Raw genomic sequence first — 17,443 nt, 5'->3', positions numbered from 1 at the left:
GGCCGAAGGGTCTCCTGCATTGTATTATTCTGTGATTCTGTGATTAGTTGGTAAAACCTACCCATTCAAAAAGGTGAACCAGTGAAACCACACTATTTTTGAAAAATCAATTTGGTTGCTATCAACGTTTATAACCTAATAGACATTAGTAGTTTTCATCCATTCTTGTAAATTTTAAACACCTACAAATTTCTTGTCTGTTTTTAATGTCGCTTATTTAAGCTGGAGGCCTGTCTCTCGCTGAGAAGCCTGAGGCTGGAGTTTATAGGGCTTCCCAGAACTATCACGATCAGCTCAAAGAATGTCCTTTTAAGGTACAGCACTCAGAATGCAGTAGTGTGACTGTGTATAGGCAGAATAAAGAATTCCTAGTGTTTCCTAAGACTACCTCCCTTTTTGAATCTGCTGACTACAATCACATTTTGAAGCAATGGACGATTAATATTCTTCGATTTGCAGGAAGACTCGTGCTCGTGACTGCAGTATGTTAGTGTGTTCCTTTGTCCCAGTGATAGCAGAGACACTGCTGAGGAATGATTAAAAGCCAGGAAAGCCTTATTATATAGCAGTGAATACTTTAAAGGTATATATGAGTTAGTTGTTTTGTCTGAAACCCAAAAATTGTAAAGTTTAAACTCTCAGGTAACTATATTCAAAGGATTCATTGTCCTTTTTTCTGCAGCCATTAGATACCCAGATTGATTCATGTAACTAATAAGTGAAGCATAACATTCATTGTACTTTGAGAGGTGTGCTAGACGATTGCCACTTGTTACGAGATAGTGTGCAAGTAGGGGGAGTGGTTCTGTATGAGTCAGAGTCTGTATAAAGTAGAGCTTAGAAGATCAAATGACAGGCATGTGAGGAAAGTGACTTGGACCATCTCATTGATCTAAAAGAAAAACTACAATCCCCATCACTTTATCCAACTGTTACGTCAATGATTTAAGTTTTTTTTCCTCCACTGCCCTACCTGGAAATGTACTTGATCACTGAAGAATAAATTCTTAACCATCTTTAATTTGTCTTCTCCCTTTATCTTGTCAGTTTAGCTGGAGTTAGTCTGCTGAATTTACCTTCACTATATAGTTTACTATATTTGGTACCCTTTCAGTCACCTTTCAAACATGAAGAGCCCAGGTTTCTCAGGTCTTCCTTCATACTCAGTCCTTTAATGCGATGGGTCAGCCTTTTAGGGCACTTCTTTGCTTTGCCTTCAGATCTTGAATGGCTTCCTTTTGACTTGATTAACAAATTTGGCAATGCGTTGATACGAAAAAGGCATTACTTTTTCCTTCCAAAAATGAAACCAGTTATTTGAATTTTAACCTAGTGTACAGAGTTGTATTTTGGCACTCAAAAGAAATAAGCAAAGGATTGATTTATTCCACGTAGATATATGTGAATGGTAAAATACTTTCTCAAGGCATAGGCTGTTAATATTTCACCAGTATTAATCCAGCTATGTAATTTTTGTTTAATGCATTATATTATTGAAAGTTGGGCTTAATTTAATTAACATAGCTTTGAAATCTAATTTTTGATTCTTGAGCCACTTCAAAGTGTGAAATGAAGTCCGTTTTCTAATGATTACAAGGCTGTAGTACTTGCTTACCCAGCATACAGTTCTTAAAAACCTTTGAAATAAATTTGATTAGCTAATAACATAAGCAAAGCACTTATTGTATTTGGATATCCTTGGAGACAGTGCTTTATGAACTCTGATTTATTACGACTGAGGTTGGAGGAACGCATGTCTTTCTATAGTTCCATTACACTGGTTGCTACATATATTTAAATATTTTACCCAATTACCGATACAGCTAATTATGTACTTTATATTAGTTTCAAAATATAAATCTGACAACCAGGTTTCTTTAAGCAACACAATTGTTGATATATTATAAAAAGACTTATTCAATAAAGACGCAAAGCTTATTAACACACTTTGAAAGAGGGAAGTATAAATATCAGCCCTTCTAAAATAACCTAATACACACGAACACACGCTGGTCAAACCAAAAAAAAAAGAAAAATGAAAAAACTAACTCTGCAGATATAAATTTTTAAAAAAATACTTTGGCCAAGTTATTCTTGAAGAAAAAGGATAAGCTGTGGAATGCTCTAGATGACTTTCAGTCTAGTGTCCGACTACACGTAGACGGGTGTCACTGGACGCATGCAGTTGTCACTGGGATCTTTTCAGAAGCAGTTCATTCAGGAGATGTTGAGAGGAAGTCTTCCAGAAGTTTCTCAAGAAATGCTGCATCAGTTTCTCCAGCGCTGTCTCTTATTTCTCCGGGTTTTTCAGAGGTGGAACAGGAGGATTGGTTGTCTCTCTCTCTCGCGCTCGCGCTCTCTCGCTCTCTCTCCAGACTGCAAACCCCGCTCAACTCCAAACAGTATCCAAAACCAAAACTCCCGACAGCCATAAATCCAGACATGTGACTTCTCCAAGTCCAAAATATTCCATAGTCCATAAAGCTCCGGCTGTTTACTTAGCTTACAAGAGAATATTGTGAAAGTTTTGAAATATGGCATGAAGGTGCTTCCATTATTAATTTTTTTTTTGAGGACTTTAAAAAAAACTGTGGAAAATACTTGAAAAGATGCCTGGACTTGTTTTTTCTTTAAAACGTGTCACTGGAAGGACACTTGGGACGTTGTTTTAAAAAAAAACTTACTGGAAGTCACAAGATTCATGCAGATTTCTTGAGCAAGTTGACTTTAAGGGAACTTTGAGATCTTAAGACTTTTGGAAAGTTGAGACTCCTTTTGCATCCAGATTCACCAAAAAAAAAAGCATCTTGCTAAAATAGATGTGTTTGTGCATAACTTCCATTAATTTTAGATCAATGAAATACATTCTGTTTCAAGTAGATGGACCTACTCTAAATTACTCTGCTTCGGTGGCATGCAAAGATGAGACTTTTTGGGTCAAATCATTCAGTGTTACCCCAGCATCTTGCCACAACAAATTTATATGGTATCTTTAATATAGAAGCATTTCAAGGTACTTCGGAGCCATGAGGAAACCCCAATGAGCCAAAACAATGAAGATTAGGAGGAGTGTACAAAAGCTGAGATAAAAATTCAAATCACCAAAGATGAGTTTTTGGTAGTAGGAGTCGGAACAAGATTGGCCTAAAGAGCTTAATTTTAAGGAGAGTTTTAAAGACAGGTAGTGTAGTGCCAGAGATAATAAAAGAAAATATTCCAGGAAGTGCAGTCTGGTTGGTTGAAGGCCAGTTGTGAAAAGAAGGGATTGATGGCCAGGTTGCAGGTGTGGGTGCAATGCACTACACTACACTAAAGGTTGCAGTCAGAAGAGCAGAGTGCTTGAGGGGTGGTTGTAAAGCTGGAGGATGTTACAGAGATAGGTTGGCTGACGCGATCGAGGTTTATGGGGTGGACAATGGGAGGCTGGCCAGGAGAGCATTGAAATAATTGAGGTGGTAGCTGAGCCAAGGTAGGGGTGGAGGCAGGTGATGTGGAAATATTTGTATATACGAGATCTTGGAGGGGGGAAGGTGGTATGGGACCTTGAAAATGGGTTGTCTTCTGGGCTTTTAAATGACCATCCATTAAAACATTTTCCATTAATTGAGGTTTATGTAATTTTGGCTGTCATGGTTTTTTGGTTTGCAATATTAAGTAGGACATGCCATGTAATTAAACCTCCCACAGCAGTTACCATAAATCTCATAATCTACTGTATTGAAGTCATTACATCTTTGAAACAGGTAAATTACTCTTTGAAGGTGTAATTCTCATCTTGTGGATTCAGATTTCCATATGCCATGAATGTGACTTGAGGCCAGAGAGACCCACTGAGTTTTTCAAATGTCTGCCCTTTAAGAACACATTGCATCATCCCATTATTTGAATCTCCTAATCCCTGTTTTAAGTAATTGTCTCTCAATGCCATCTGTTTGTGGAATTTTTTTTTGTCCATGGGATCCAACTTGTTAATTATCTTGCTAATATATGCAGTAAAGGAACTTTACTTTAGCTATGAGGAGAGGTTGGAAAAACCCGGATTGTTTTCACTGGAACGACGGAGGTGGAGGGGCGACATGATAGAGGTTTACAAAGTTATGAGCGGCATGGACAGAGTGGATAGTCAGAAGCTTTTTCCCAGGGTGGAAGAGTCAGTTACTAGGGGACATAGCTTTAAGGTGCGAGGGGCAAAGTTTAGAGGGGATGTGCGAGGCAAGTTTTTTACACAGAGGGTGATGAGTGCCTGGAACTTGCTGCCAGGGGAGGTGGTGGAAGCAGATACGATAGCGACGTTTAAGAGACATCTTGACAAATACATGAATAGGAAGGGAATAGAGGGAAATGGGCCCCGGAAGTGCAGAAGGTGTTAGTTTAGGCAGGCATCAAGATTGGCGCAGGCTTGGAGGGCCGAATGACCTGTTCCTGTGCTGTACTGTTCTTTGTTCTTCCCTTGATGTTTTTCTGTATGCACTACATTAATTAAAAAAAAAAGTTACCCTGTTTGTGTCTCTGGAGAGTAAAATTGCCCTACCTATTACATGTTTTTATTTTTGTTTTTTTTAAACAGAATTGAAACACAGAAATCTCAAACAGAAGCCCTGCCTCAGTCCAGACCAAGATCCAGAGGGGAGGAGGGTGGGAAAGTTGGTATGTGGAGGAGAACTTCATTCAAAAAATGAGGACTACTACACTTTTGGTTAGTGATCTACATTGTCTTACTGCTTATTGCCCTGCCCCACCTATCGTCGGACCATTGAATCTCTCAGAATAACTCGGTGTAACTTAAGAGTGTGACTAATAGAGGAGGAAAACCTACCAAACTATGCATTATAATGGCTAAGTTCAGACTGTGTTTAAATATCTGAGAATTATTGTGTGCTGCATGTGGACATGGTAAATATCAGTAAGCATAAGGGCATTGAAGTCCCCTTGATTCGTCACCAGTTAGTGATGTCATTGATGGGGCTGTAGGCAAAGTTGCTGACTTGCTACTCATTTTCGTGTTCTAGGTTCCTGATTTCTGGAGGTTTTATTCAAATCAGCATCAGAAGACATTTTTGGGATTGCCTAGATGTGGACAGTGTTTTGGGAAGAGGAGAGGAGGGTATCTTGACCTTGAGGTTCCTGCTGTCAGCTGTCCCTTAACTGACATTGCTGTTTAGACAGTAGAGTGACAGTTGCAGCCCTTGATTGTGCCAGAGATACTGAATACAGTTGCTGAATGAAACAAGTGCTCTGGTGTTTGACTTAATCAGTGTTGCACTTGTGTAGATGTGGTCATGGTTGTACAACAGACTGGAATATATGTATTTTTGATGTGTGTATGTACATGCACACCACGCACATGCACAAAATTTAAAAAGCTAATAGAATGTTGACCTTTGTCTTCAGGGGGCTGAAGTACAAAGGGATGGAAGTTATGTTAGTGATAAGCTCTGGTTAGACCTCATTTTGTCTACTGTGTTCAGTTCTGGGCATTGCACCTCAGGAAGGATGTATTTGCTCTGGAGTGGGTGCAATGCAAATTCATAAGAATGGTATAGAAGCTAAAAGGGTTAAATTTTGAAGACAGGTTGCATAGACTATTCATATTCCCTTGAGTATAGAGATTAGGAGGTAATCTAATTGAGGTGTTTAAGATGATTGAAGGAGTATATAGGGTAGATAAACTATTTCTTCTTGTGGGAGAGTCCAGAACAAATGGGGCATAACCTTAAAATTCAAGTTCGGCCACTCCGGTGTGTTATCAGGAACCACTTCTTTACACAAAGGATAGTGGGAATCTGGAACTGTCTTCCTAAAAGCTTTTGAAGCTAGGTCAGTGAAAAAATTCAAAGTTTCAGATTGCTAAACTTCTGTTAGCATGATATTCAAGTTTTTGCAACCACTGAGGATGGATGGATTTGAGATACAGACCAGCCATGATCTAATTGAGTGGCAGAACAGACTCATAGGGCTGAATGGCTGACATGTTTCTATGTATTATCTTTCTCCAAAGAGGAAGCTGGTCAGTATGTTTTTCAACTGCAGGATGTGATTACATTTTTTTCTGCATAAGGATCTCTGAAAGTAAATGAAATGTAATAGATCTGCCGTCCCTGTTGTAAAGGAGGAAATACTTTGTGGTGCAACTAGAAAAGTATCTATTCAAGTACTAATTCTCCTTCTACATTTGTTATTGCAGAAAATATTTAATGCCTGATAATCAGAGTGCAGAAGCTGGCAACTAAAGAGTGCATGCTCTCTGCAGCTACCAGCTTGAAATCAGACAGCAGACTCCATTCTCGTCTTGATTCCTCCCCACCCCTGTCCCCAGTTAGAACTTTAACTGTCCTGTTCAGGAGAGAACTCTGCATTTCTTTTGATGCTTACAGGGACAGATAGAAATTTAAATGTTTTGAGCACTGGGATGAGAGACTCCCAAAATTTAAATTAAGGAGAAGTAGGCTGTAAGGAAGTCCATCCAACCATCTGGACACTTTATAAACCTGGATTGATATTGTACTTGATTTATACTTCTATATGGTGTCAAACTGAAGTGGTGTGAGACTGCGTCCTCTATGGTGTCTCACTTGAATTTGGAATGGTTTGGACCCGGATGACAGATTCATACTACCAGCTTAGTATTTCTTTACATCAATTATAAAGTATAGTGAGAATGTCTTGTTAGAAATGTTCTGCTCATTACGCATTTCTTCCTTTTAATTTTTTTAGGGGGAATACCAATACTGGGTTTAAATTTCTAAAATACTTAGCCTTTTGGTTTTTTTCCACTGTAATAAGTGATGGTTGTTGCAAGTCAAAATGGGATCGAATCTACTAAGCTGCCTATATAGCTGGTTTAGAAATATTGTCACACTTCCTCTGTAGGAAGGCAGACGGGTTTTGAGATGTGTGCAGTAACTATGTCTTCCTGCGTTCAATGATGGTGTTAATCCATAAAACTGTATGCCTGCTTGCTCTAAAAATGTACTGGTACTGCTACCTACTTATATAAACAATTGTCAGGAAGAGAAGACAGTCAGGAAGTTACATTTTTAATATGTCCCTGAAGTGCCATATAACACTTGGCCTGAAGTTTAAATTCCTGTAGTTGCAGTGAGAACCAGTGATTCGGAGTGTTTCTATTTTCGTGGGATTTGTTGTATGCTTGTAATAGATGTGTTAAACTTGCAGTTATTGTCAATTATTGTGCTCCCTACTACTTGGCTGTGAAATGTTTCTGGTCAGTTTAGTCTGAACACATCTGGCCTGCTTGGTAAAATGTATCATCAAGAAAGAGTGCTATGTTTTAAAAAAATCTTTTTTCTGTAAAATTGAGTGTGGTTTGTCCCATTGGAATAAAGGAAAGCATGAAATTGAGCAACTCAAATTGCAGATATTGCACTTTCAAAAATGTCTTTAGTATTTCAAAAAAACTTTCTTTTGTAGATTTAGTTTCTAAACCAGAACACAATACACAGATTTTTCTTCAAACTTAAGCTTGGAAAGTTGCATTACATTTCTGTTCATATTCTCAGTTTCAGCATGTGTTATGAAGATTGAAATGAACTTTCTCAATTCTAAAGATTTAAGCAGGAAATTTAATGTAGTTTATAGCCTGTTTGAAAATGAGTCAAATGATACCCAGTTTTGCAAAATGAGGTGATATGAACTATCAATCCAGAATTCAAATAGTGTGATTTGTTTATAAGTTTTACTAGAATGAGGTCTACTTTGAATTGGGCAAATTTCTTGAAAGCAGTTTTTAAAAAATATTGCAGTTGATTGCTAGAAGACGGTGTAAAGATGGTACTGTCCTTGTGTAAGTTTGCTTAGTATTACGATCAGGTGAGGAAGGGTCACAAGACTCCCCTCTTGTTCCCCCCTCTTATTTGACTGCAACAGGGTTTATTCCTTTTTAAACAGTGGATGTGCTTACCACTTCAGTGAGCGTTTTACCTTGGTTGTGATCGTTAAGGAGCCAATTGAGCAGGTTTTCTTGAGTTTAAACAAAAGAGAGGTGAGTTTATTATACTTAATACTCTAAACCTGATCTGAAAAAATAATAAAATCAGGCTGTTACGACTGACTGCTCGGGACAAAGCCCCCAATCAAAATATATGATTCTGATTGTGGTGGGAGAAACGCACTGTTGATTCAGTCCTGCCCCTCCACAGATCACCTAACAGCACTTTAAACTTCCCAAATTAAAGAAAACCACAGCCGAATTGAACCATCTATTAACCCCCGAATGAGGCTAACCAAACCAGGTGTCTTTAGATCAACAAAGTAACTGTTTAAATCGAAAAACTAAATTTTTAAGCACCATTTAAAATAGAAAAATTAGTGTTGTTGCAGATTTACGCTCCTGACAAAGTGGAATCTTGCAATGTTGGAACAGTTCAAGGTTGCTTGAAGTCCTCACACCTGTCCGATGGAAAAAAAAATGTCCAACATCTGAAACTCCAACTCCTCTTTCGTCTAGCGATGACCTCAGCCGATCAACAACTCACAAACACTTCGATGAATCAATTTGGCTTTAGAATTTTGAGGGCTGAAAAAGTGATCAGTTTAAAATTCACCTTGCTTCAGTTTAAACTATCAGAGAGCTCCGTTCGGTTCATGCTGGTCCAGCTGACTGTGTCTGAGAGTTAGAACAGTCTGTTTCCACAATAAGCCAGTTCAAAATTAAATTGTAACATTGTATCTCTCGATCCTCAGGCTCTGAGTGGCTGTATCCAAGGGCAACCAGAATGCACATTTGAAGCTGGCTGCTACTTCCACTCTGGCTGTATCCTGGGGTAACCAAGATACACTTTCCTTGCTCACAGTCCTTGGAGCCTGTTGCCTTAAAGCAACACTGATCCTTTTTGCAGCCTTAAAGGCACACCGCATACTTCCCGGAAAAGAAAAAAAACTACTGGTTCACAACACTACACATTCACACTCACACGAGAATCTCACGCAAATAGATTACAGAGTGATGAGGAGTAGAGTTGTGGTTGGATTGGATTCCAGAATAAATAAAAATTAATACACAGTCTGTGGGGTTGGGTGATTCTGTTGTCTTCCAGCTGAAGTTGAGTTGTTGAGGTCTTTGGCTTGTAGAAGTGTATTTTGTGGCTGGCCCACTTGGCTCAGGGTTTACTTGGAGGTAGAATTGTAGGTGGCTTTCTTCCCCAGGTGTCTTTGTCTTGGATCCAGCACCTGGCAGCTACGCTTCGCGTGCCCCAGCAGGCCTTATGGAGAGAGACAGCCCTTCTGGCTTCTGCCCTGATTGAGTCACTGGCTTGTCTGCTTGGTCCAAGGGAAACTCCCAGCTTTCACAGCGATGGACAGACAGTCACATGACTGCCTCAGTGTATTGTCTGGAACCTTATAATGAGAGGGAGAGAGCAGGACCAACGAGCAGTTAAAAAGAGAGGCAGCAGCAGGAAGCAGAGAGAACGAGCGTGATCAGCGAGCAGTTTAAAAAAGCGCTGGTGAGAAGCAGAGAGAGAGCAGGACCAACGAGCAGTTTAAAAGAGCTGGCCAGTCCATGCCACCAGAGCGGACCAACCTCGTTCTGAGGAGACAAAAAAAACTGTGTGACATCGCAGGAAAACAGGTGGCTGAGTTTTTTTTATCGCTTATCTTTCAAAAGTCAGGTAATTTTACTAATTGTAAGGTTTTATTCACTAGTATTGGTAAAGCTTAATAGATTGGCTGGTGAATATTTCCTATTTAATTAAATAATTAGTTACTTAAAACACAATTGGGATGGCAGGGCAGTGATGTGTTGCAGTATGATGGAGCTCATGGATACCAGTGTGATCCACGGCAAATTTGTTGGCAGTAGGTGTTTGCAACTTGTGGCGCTTCGGCTCATAGTGAGCTGGAGGCCAAGCTACAGACACAACGATGCATCGGAGAAGGGGAAAGTTACCTGAACACTTCGTTCCAGAAGGCAGTCAGACCCCATCGGATAGCCTCTTCTGATTTGGTCAGGGACAGGAGGGTGTGATGGCCAGTGAGGCAGGTAAGGGGATCGAGAAGGCAGAAGCGGAGGAGACTCAGACCTTGGCAATTGTCCCAACAGGTTTCAGGTCCTTTCAGTCTGTATGGATGAGAGTGAGGGCCGCAGGGCAGATGAGCAAACTGACCATGGCACAGTTGTACAGGAAGCCATTCCAGCAGGAGGAGACAATGGGAATGTAGTGGTTCTTGGGGACAGTATAGTCGGGGGATAGATACCATTCTCTGCAGCCGAGCGCATGAGTCCAGTAGGCTGTGTTGCCTGCCTGGTGCCAGGGTTCTGGACATCTGCTCAGGGCTGGAGAGGAACTTGCAGTCGGAGGGGGGAGGATCCAGTTGTTGTGGTCCACATGGGTACCAGTGACATAGATAGAACTAGGAAAGAGATTCTACATAGGGTAAATGAGCAGCTCGGGGCTAAATTAAAAAGCAGAACCTCAAAGGTTCGGGTTATTACCTGAGCCATGAGCAAATAGACGTAGGGTAAATGAGATTTGACAGTGAAGTGCGTGGCTCAATGATTGGTGTGGGAGAGATGGGTTTCGATACATGGGGCACTGGCACCAGTACTGGGGAAAGTGGGAGCTGTACCTTTGGGACGGTCTACACCTGAACTGTGCTGGGACTAGTGTTTGGTGAGTCATGTGACTAGGGCAGTAGAGAGGGCTTTAAACTAAATAGTGAGGGCAAGGAATCAATTGAGGGAAGATGTGATAATTTAAAGAGAGAGGAGAAGGCAAGAGAGCAAGATAGCAATAAGGAAAATGATCAGGGTGTGACAGGAAGGGACAGTGCATACAAACTCGAGTGAGTCAGCAGATACAACTAGAGGTTGTGAACTAAGAGTGGGGGGAGGGTTTGGGAGAGGTGAGATTTAGAGATCCAGAGAAAGGCCAAGGCATTGGAACAGTATAGCATTGTGGGTAAAAACAAGCAGAATGGGACAGGAAGGGACAGAGTTTAACAGAAATTGTATATCAGCAAATAAGGTCATTGAAAGAAATAGAAGCAAACAAAATTAAATTCAAGGTTCTACATCTGAATGCCCGAAGCATCTGCAATAAAATAGATGGACTAGTGGCACAAATAGAGGTACATGATTTTGATCTAATTGCCATTACAGAGACATGATTACATGGTGATCAAGATTGGGAAATAAATATTAGAGGCTACATAATATTTCGGAAAGACAGACAGAATAGCAAAGGAGGAGGGGCAGCACTGATGGTAAAGGATGACTTAAGGGCGTAATGAGAAAGGATACAGCCTCAGAAGGTCATGAAGTAGAATCAGTATGGATGGAAATAAGGAATAGCAAGAATCAGAAAACACTGGTGGGAGTAGTTTATAGGCCCCCTAACAGTAGTTATACTGTTGGACAGAGCATTAAACAAGAGATTATTGGAGCTTGTAACAAAGGCAATGAAATAATTGTGGTGGACTTGAATCTTCTTATAGACTAGGACAATGAAATTGGCAGGAGTGGTCTAGAAGTTGAGTTTGTGGAATGTTTTTGGGACAGTTTCTTGGAGCAATATGTTGTGGAGCCAACTAGGGATAAAGCTACCTTATATCTAGTATTGTGCAGTTAATTAGCAATGTCATAGTAAAGCATCCACGGGGACAACAGTCATCATAATACCATTGAATTCCATGTTAAGTTTGAAAGTGACATGCTCCAATCACAAACAAGAATCGTAAACTTAAATAATGCCAATTACGTAGGCATGAGGGGAGGACTGGCTCAGGTATATTGGGTAAATAGACTAAAAGGGATGGCAGTAAATGAACAGTGGAGAAACCTTTAAAGAAGTAATTCAAAATGTTCAACAAAAATACATTACTTTGAAAAACAAAAACTCAACCAGAAAGACCCATCCATGGCTCACTCAGGAAGTTAAGGCTAATAGATTAAAAGAAAAGGCTTACAATGTTGCAAACAGGAATGGCAAGTCTGAGGATTGGGAGTGTTTTAGAAACCGGCAAAGGGCCACCAAAAAGTTGATAAAAGGAAAAAATAGAGCAAGAAGGTGTATCAAAAGGAAGAGAGTAGCTAAAGTAAACGTTGGTCCCTTAGAAGCAGAGACAGGAGAAATTATCATGGGGAATGAGGAAATGACAGAGGCATTGAACAAATATTTTGTATGTCTTCACAGTAAAAGACACAAGTTCCATACCAGAAATAGACAGTCACCTTGGGGCTAAAAAGAGTGAGGAAATTCATAACAGAGAAAAAGTGTTGGAGAAATTTAAGGGACTAAAATCTGACAAATCTCCAGGACCCGATAGCCTACACCCTAGGATCCTAAAAGAGATAGCTGCATATAAAGTGGATGCGCTAGCTGTGATTTTCCTAAATTCCTTAAATTCAGGAATGGTCCCATCAGATTGGAAGCAACGAGTGGACATAACCAAGGCATTTTCAAGTTGGCAGGCAGTAAATGGAGTGCTGCAAGGATCATGCTGGGGCCTCAGCTAGTTACAATCTCTATTAATAACCTCGATGAAGAGACAGAAAGTAATGTATCTAAGCTTGCTGAAATAGAGGTAGGTGGAAAGGTAAGCTGTGGGGAGGACACAGGCTAAAGTGAACTGGCAAATTATGTTAAGGGATAGGTCAAAAGGGATGCAGTGGCAGACATTTAAGGGGATATTTCAGAATACAGAGAATAGATGCATTCAAACGAGAAAGAAAAATTCCAAGGGGAGGACCCACCATCCTAGGTTAACTAAAAAAAAAAGTTAAAGATAGCATCAGACTTAAAGAAAAAGCATACAACTGTGCAAAGATGGTTGGCAGGTCAGATGATTAGGCAGAATATAAAAAAAAGCAAAGACTGATTAAAAGTTTGATGAGGGAAAAATTAGAGTATGAGAGAAAGCTTGCTAGAAATATAAAAACCAATGCTAAGAGTTTCTATAGATATTTAAAAAAGAAAAGTTAACAAAGCAAGCATTGGTTCTATAGAAAGTGAGTCTGGGAAATAATGGAAATAAGGAGGTGGCAGAAGAGTTGAACAGGCATTTTGCAATGGTCTTTGCTATAGAGGATACAAGTAACATCCTAGAAATAGCTGTAAATCAGGAAATGGAAGGGAGGGAGGAACTCAAAATTACAATCACCAGGAAAGTGATACTGAGCAAATTGTTGGAGCTGCAGCCTGGCACGTCCCCAGGTCCTGATGGACTTCATCCTAGGGTCCTGAAAGAAGTGGCGAGTGAGCTAGTTGATGCGTTGGTTTTAATTTTCCAAAATTCCCTAGATTTGGGGAAGGATCCATTAGATTGGAATATAGCAAATGTAATTCCTTTCTTCAAAAAGGGAGGGAGGCAGAAAGCAGGAAACTACAGGCCAGTTAGCTTAGCATCTGTCATAGAGAAATGTTAGAAGCTATTATTGAAGACGTTATAACAGGACACTTAGAAAAATTCAAGGTAATCAGGCAGAATCAACATGGTTTTGTGAAAGGACAATCATGTTTAACCAATTTATTGGAGCTGTTTGAGCAAGTTACATGTGCTGTGGATAAAAGGGAACCAGTGGATATACTGTACTTAGATTCCTGAAGGCATTTGATAAGATGCCACATCAAAGGTTATTGCATAAAATAATGGCTAATGGTGTATGGGGTAACATATTGGCATGGATAGAGGATTGGCTAGCTGACAGGAAACCGAGTAGGCATAAATGTGTCATTTTCTGGTTGGAAAGATTTAACGAGTGGTATGCTGCAGGGATCAGTGCTGGGGCCTCAACTTTTTAACATTTATGTAAATGACTTAGATGAAGGGGCCGAAGGTACGGTTGCTAAATTTGCTGATGACACAAAGGTAGGAAAGCAAGTTGTGAAGAGGACATGAGGCTACAAAGGGAGATAGGTTGTGAGTGGGCCAAGATTTGGAAAATGGAGTATAATGTGGGAAAATTAGAAATTGTCAGTTTGGCAGAAAGAATAAAAAGGGAACAGATTATCTAAATGGTGAGAGATTGCAGAGCTCTGAGATGCAGAAGGCTCTGGGTGTCCTAGTGCATGAATTGCAAAAGGTTAGTATGCAGGTTCAGCAAGTAATTAGGAAAGCTAATAAAACGTTATCATTTATTGCGAGGGGAATTGGATACAGAAGTAGGGAGGTAATGCTTCAGTTATACAGGGCATTGGTGAGACCACATCTGCAGTATTGTGTACAGTATTGGTCTCCTTATTTAAGGAAGGATGTAAATGTGTAGAAGCAGTTCAGAGAAAGTTTACTGGACAAATACCTAGAATGGGCGGATTGTCTTATGTGGAAAAGTTGGACAGGCTAGGCTTGTATCCCCTGGAGTTTAGAAGAGTAAGAGATGACTTGATTAAAACATGTAAGACCCTGAGGTGTCTTGGTAGTTGTGGAAAGGATGTCTCCCTTGTGGGAGAATCTAGAACTAGGGGCCACTGTTTAAAAATAAGGGGTCGTCCATTTAAGACGGAGATGAGAATTTTTTTCTCTGAGGGTGGTGAGTCTTTTGAACTCTCCTCAAAAGGTGGTGGAAACAGAGTCTTTAAATATTTTTAAGGCAGAGGTAGATAGATTATTGATAGCAAGGGGGTGAAAGGTTATCGGGGGTAGGCGGAAAAGTGGAATTGAGGTTACAATCAGATCAGCCATGATCCTACTGAATGGCGGAGCAGGCTCGAGGGGCAGAGTGATCTATTCCTGCTCCTAATTCGTATGTTCGTATGTTGGCTGCAAAGAGATATACACAGGTTAAGTGAGTGGGTAACAAGATGGCAGATGGAGTATAATGTAGGGAAGTGTGAAGTTATGCACTTTGGCCCTAAGAATAGAAAAGCAGAATATTTTTTAAAAGGTGTGCAACTTGGAGGTGTCGATGTTCAAAGAGACTTGGGTGTGCTTGTACCAGGAACGCAGAAAGTTAACATGCAGGTACAGCAAGCAATTAGGAAGGCAAATGGCATGTTGGCCTTAATTGCAAGGGGATTGGAGTACAGGAATAAGTAAGTATTGCTACAATTGTACAGAGTTTTGGTGAGACCACATCCGGAATACTGTGTGCAGTTTTGGTCTCCACATTTAAGAGAGGATATACTTGCATTGGGGGCAGTGCATTGAAGTTTCACTAGATTGATCCCTGGGATGAAGGGGTTGTCCTGTAATGAGAGACTAAATAAATTGGGCCTGTATTCTCGACTTTAGAAGAATGAGAGGTGATCTCATTGAAGCATAAAATTCTAAAGGGGCTGGATAGGTTAGACACTGATATTATTTCTGCTGGTCGGGAAATCTAAAGCACAAGGGCACAGTCTCAGGATAAGGGGCCGATCATTTCGGACTGAGATGAAGAGAAATTACTTGACACAATGGGTTGTGAATCTTTGGAATACTCGACCCCAGAGGGTTGTGGATGCTCCACTGTTGAATATATTTAAGTCTCGGATAGACAGATTTTTAGGGTCTCGGAATGAAGGGGCATGGCAAGCAGGTGGGAACGTGGAGTTGAATCCGAAGATCAGCCATGATCATTTTGAATAGCAGAGCAGGCTCGAAGGGCCATATGGTCTAAAGGCCTGCTTCCCAACTCGAACCTGACGGGACCCGACAACATGTGTCAGGTTTGGGTCGGGTCACACTTCCGGGTCCGGCCGGATCGGACACGCTGTATCATCACCTCAGGTAAGTGACTCGAATGTTAATTTACTTTTTGGACTTTCAGGGTGGTTTTGTTCGTTATTTGAAGCTTGTGCAGCTAAGGAACAAAATGTAAAACGGAAGGTAAGTTAACTGATGGTTGGGTCGGCGCGGGGAAAAAATGGAAGGACTCGGGCCGGGTAAGGCTCTGTACTGAAGACCTGTGCTCCAGAACTTGCCGCGCCCCTAGCCAAGCTGTTCCAGTACAGCTACAACACTGGCATCTACCCTGCAATATGGAAAATTGCCCAGGTATGTCCTGTACACAAAGCAGGACAAGTCCAACCCGGCCATTACCGCCCCATCAGCCTACTCTCAATCTTTATTTCAGTAAAGTGATGGAAAGTATCATCAACAGTGCCATCAAGCGGCACTTGCTTAGCAATAGACTGCTCAGTGAAACTCAGTTTGGGTTCCGCCAGGGCCACTCAGCTCCTGACCTCATTACAGCCTTGGTTCAAACATGGACAAAAGAGCTAAACTCCAGAGGTGAGGTGAGAGTGACGGCCCTTGACATCAAGGCAGCATTTGACCGAGTATGGCATCAAGGAGCCCTAGCAAAACTGAGGTCAATGGGAATCGGGGAAAACCCTCCGCTGGCTGGAGTCATACCTAGCACAAAGGAAGATGGTTGTGGTTGTTGGAGGTCAATCATCTGAGCTCCAGGACATCACTGCAGGAGTTCCTCAGGGTAGTGTCCGAGGCCCAACCATCTTCAGCTGCTTCATCAATGACCTTCCTTCAATCATAAGATCAGAAGTGGGGATGTTCGCTGATGATTACACAATGTTCAGCACCATTCACGACTTTAGATTTTAGATTTAGAGATACAGCACTGAAACAGGCCCTTCGGCCCACCGAGTCTGTGCCGACCATTAACCACCCATTTATACTAACCCTACACTAATCCCATATTCCTACCACATCCTCACCTGTCCCTATATTCCCCTACCACCTACCTATACTAGGGGCAATTTATAATGGCCAATTTACCTATCAACCTGCAAGTCTTTTGGCTGTGGGAGGAAACTGGAGCACCCGGAGGAAACCCACGCAGACACAGGGAGAACTTGCAAACTCCACACAGGCAGAATTGAGGCAGTACCCAGAATTGAACCCGGGTCGCTGGAGCTGTGAGGCTGCGGTGCTAACCACTGCGCCACTGTGCCGCCCTGAGATACTGAAGCAGTCCGTGTAGAAATGCAGCAAGACCTGGACAATATCCAGGCTTGGGCTGATAAGTGGCAAATAACATTAGCGCCACACAAGTGCCAGGCAATGAACATCTCCAACAAGAGAGAATCTAACCATCTCCCCATGACATTCAACGGCATTACCATCGCTGCATCCCCCACTATCAACATCCTAGGGGCTACCATTGACCAGAAACTGAACTGGAATAGCCATATAAATACCGTGGCTACAAGAGCAGGTCAGAGGCTGGGAATCCTGAGGTGAGTAACTCACCTCCTGACTCCCTAAAACCTGTCCACCATCTACCACCTGGATGGGTGCAGCTCCAACAACACTCAAGAAGCTCGACACCATCCAGGACAAAGCAGCCCGCTTGATTGGGACCCCATCTACAAACATTCCCTCCCTCCACCACCGACGCACAGTGGCAGCAGTGTGTACCATCTACAAGATGCACTGCAGCAATGCACCAAGGCTCCTTAGACAGCACCTTCCAAACCTGTGACCTCTACCAACTAGAAGAACAAGGGCAGCAAATGCATGGGAACACCACCACCTGCAAGTTCCC

General features: G+C 41.4%; 1 protein-coding gene across 1 annotated transcript in view; it reads left to right on the top strand.

The window, feature by feature from the left end:
- map2k4a (mitogen-activated protein kinase kinase 4a) overlaps window positions 1-17,443 on the top strand; it is a 206,060-nt gene that overhangs the window by 40,146 nt on the left and 148,471 nt on the right. The window contains exon 2 of the mRNA XM_068057961.1: window positions 4,568-4,696. Within this exon, the coding sequence (XP_067914062.1) occupies window positions 4,568-4,696 (129 nt within the window). The remainder of the gene's footprint in view (window positions 1-4,567; window positions 4,697-17,443) is intronic.

The sequence above is a fragment of the Heterodontus francisci genome, chromosome 26 (assembly GCF_036365525.1).
Source record: "Heterodontus francisci isolate sHetFra1 chromosome 26, sHetFra1.hap1, whole genome shotgun sequence".
Classification (NCBI taxonomy): Eukaryota; Metazoa; Chordata; class Chondrichthyes; order Heterodontiformes; family Heterodontidae; genus Heterodontus; species Heterodontus francisci.
The sequence above is the reverse complement of the archived record's forward strand: the minus strand, read 5'-3'. Positions and strand labels throughout refer to the sequence as shown.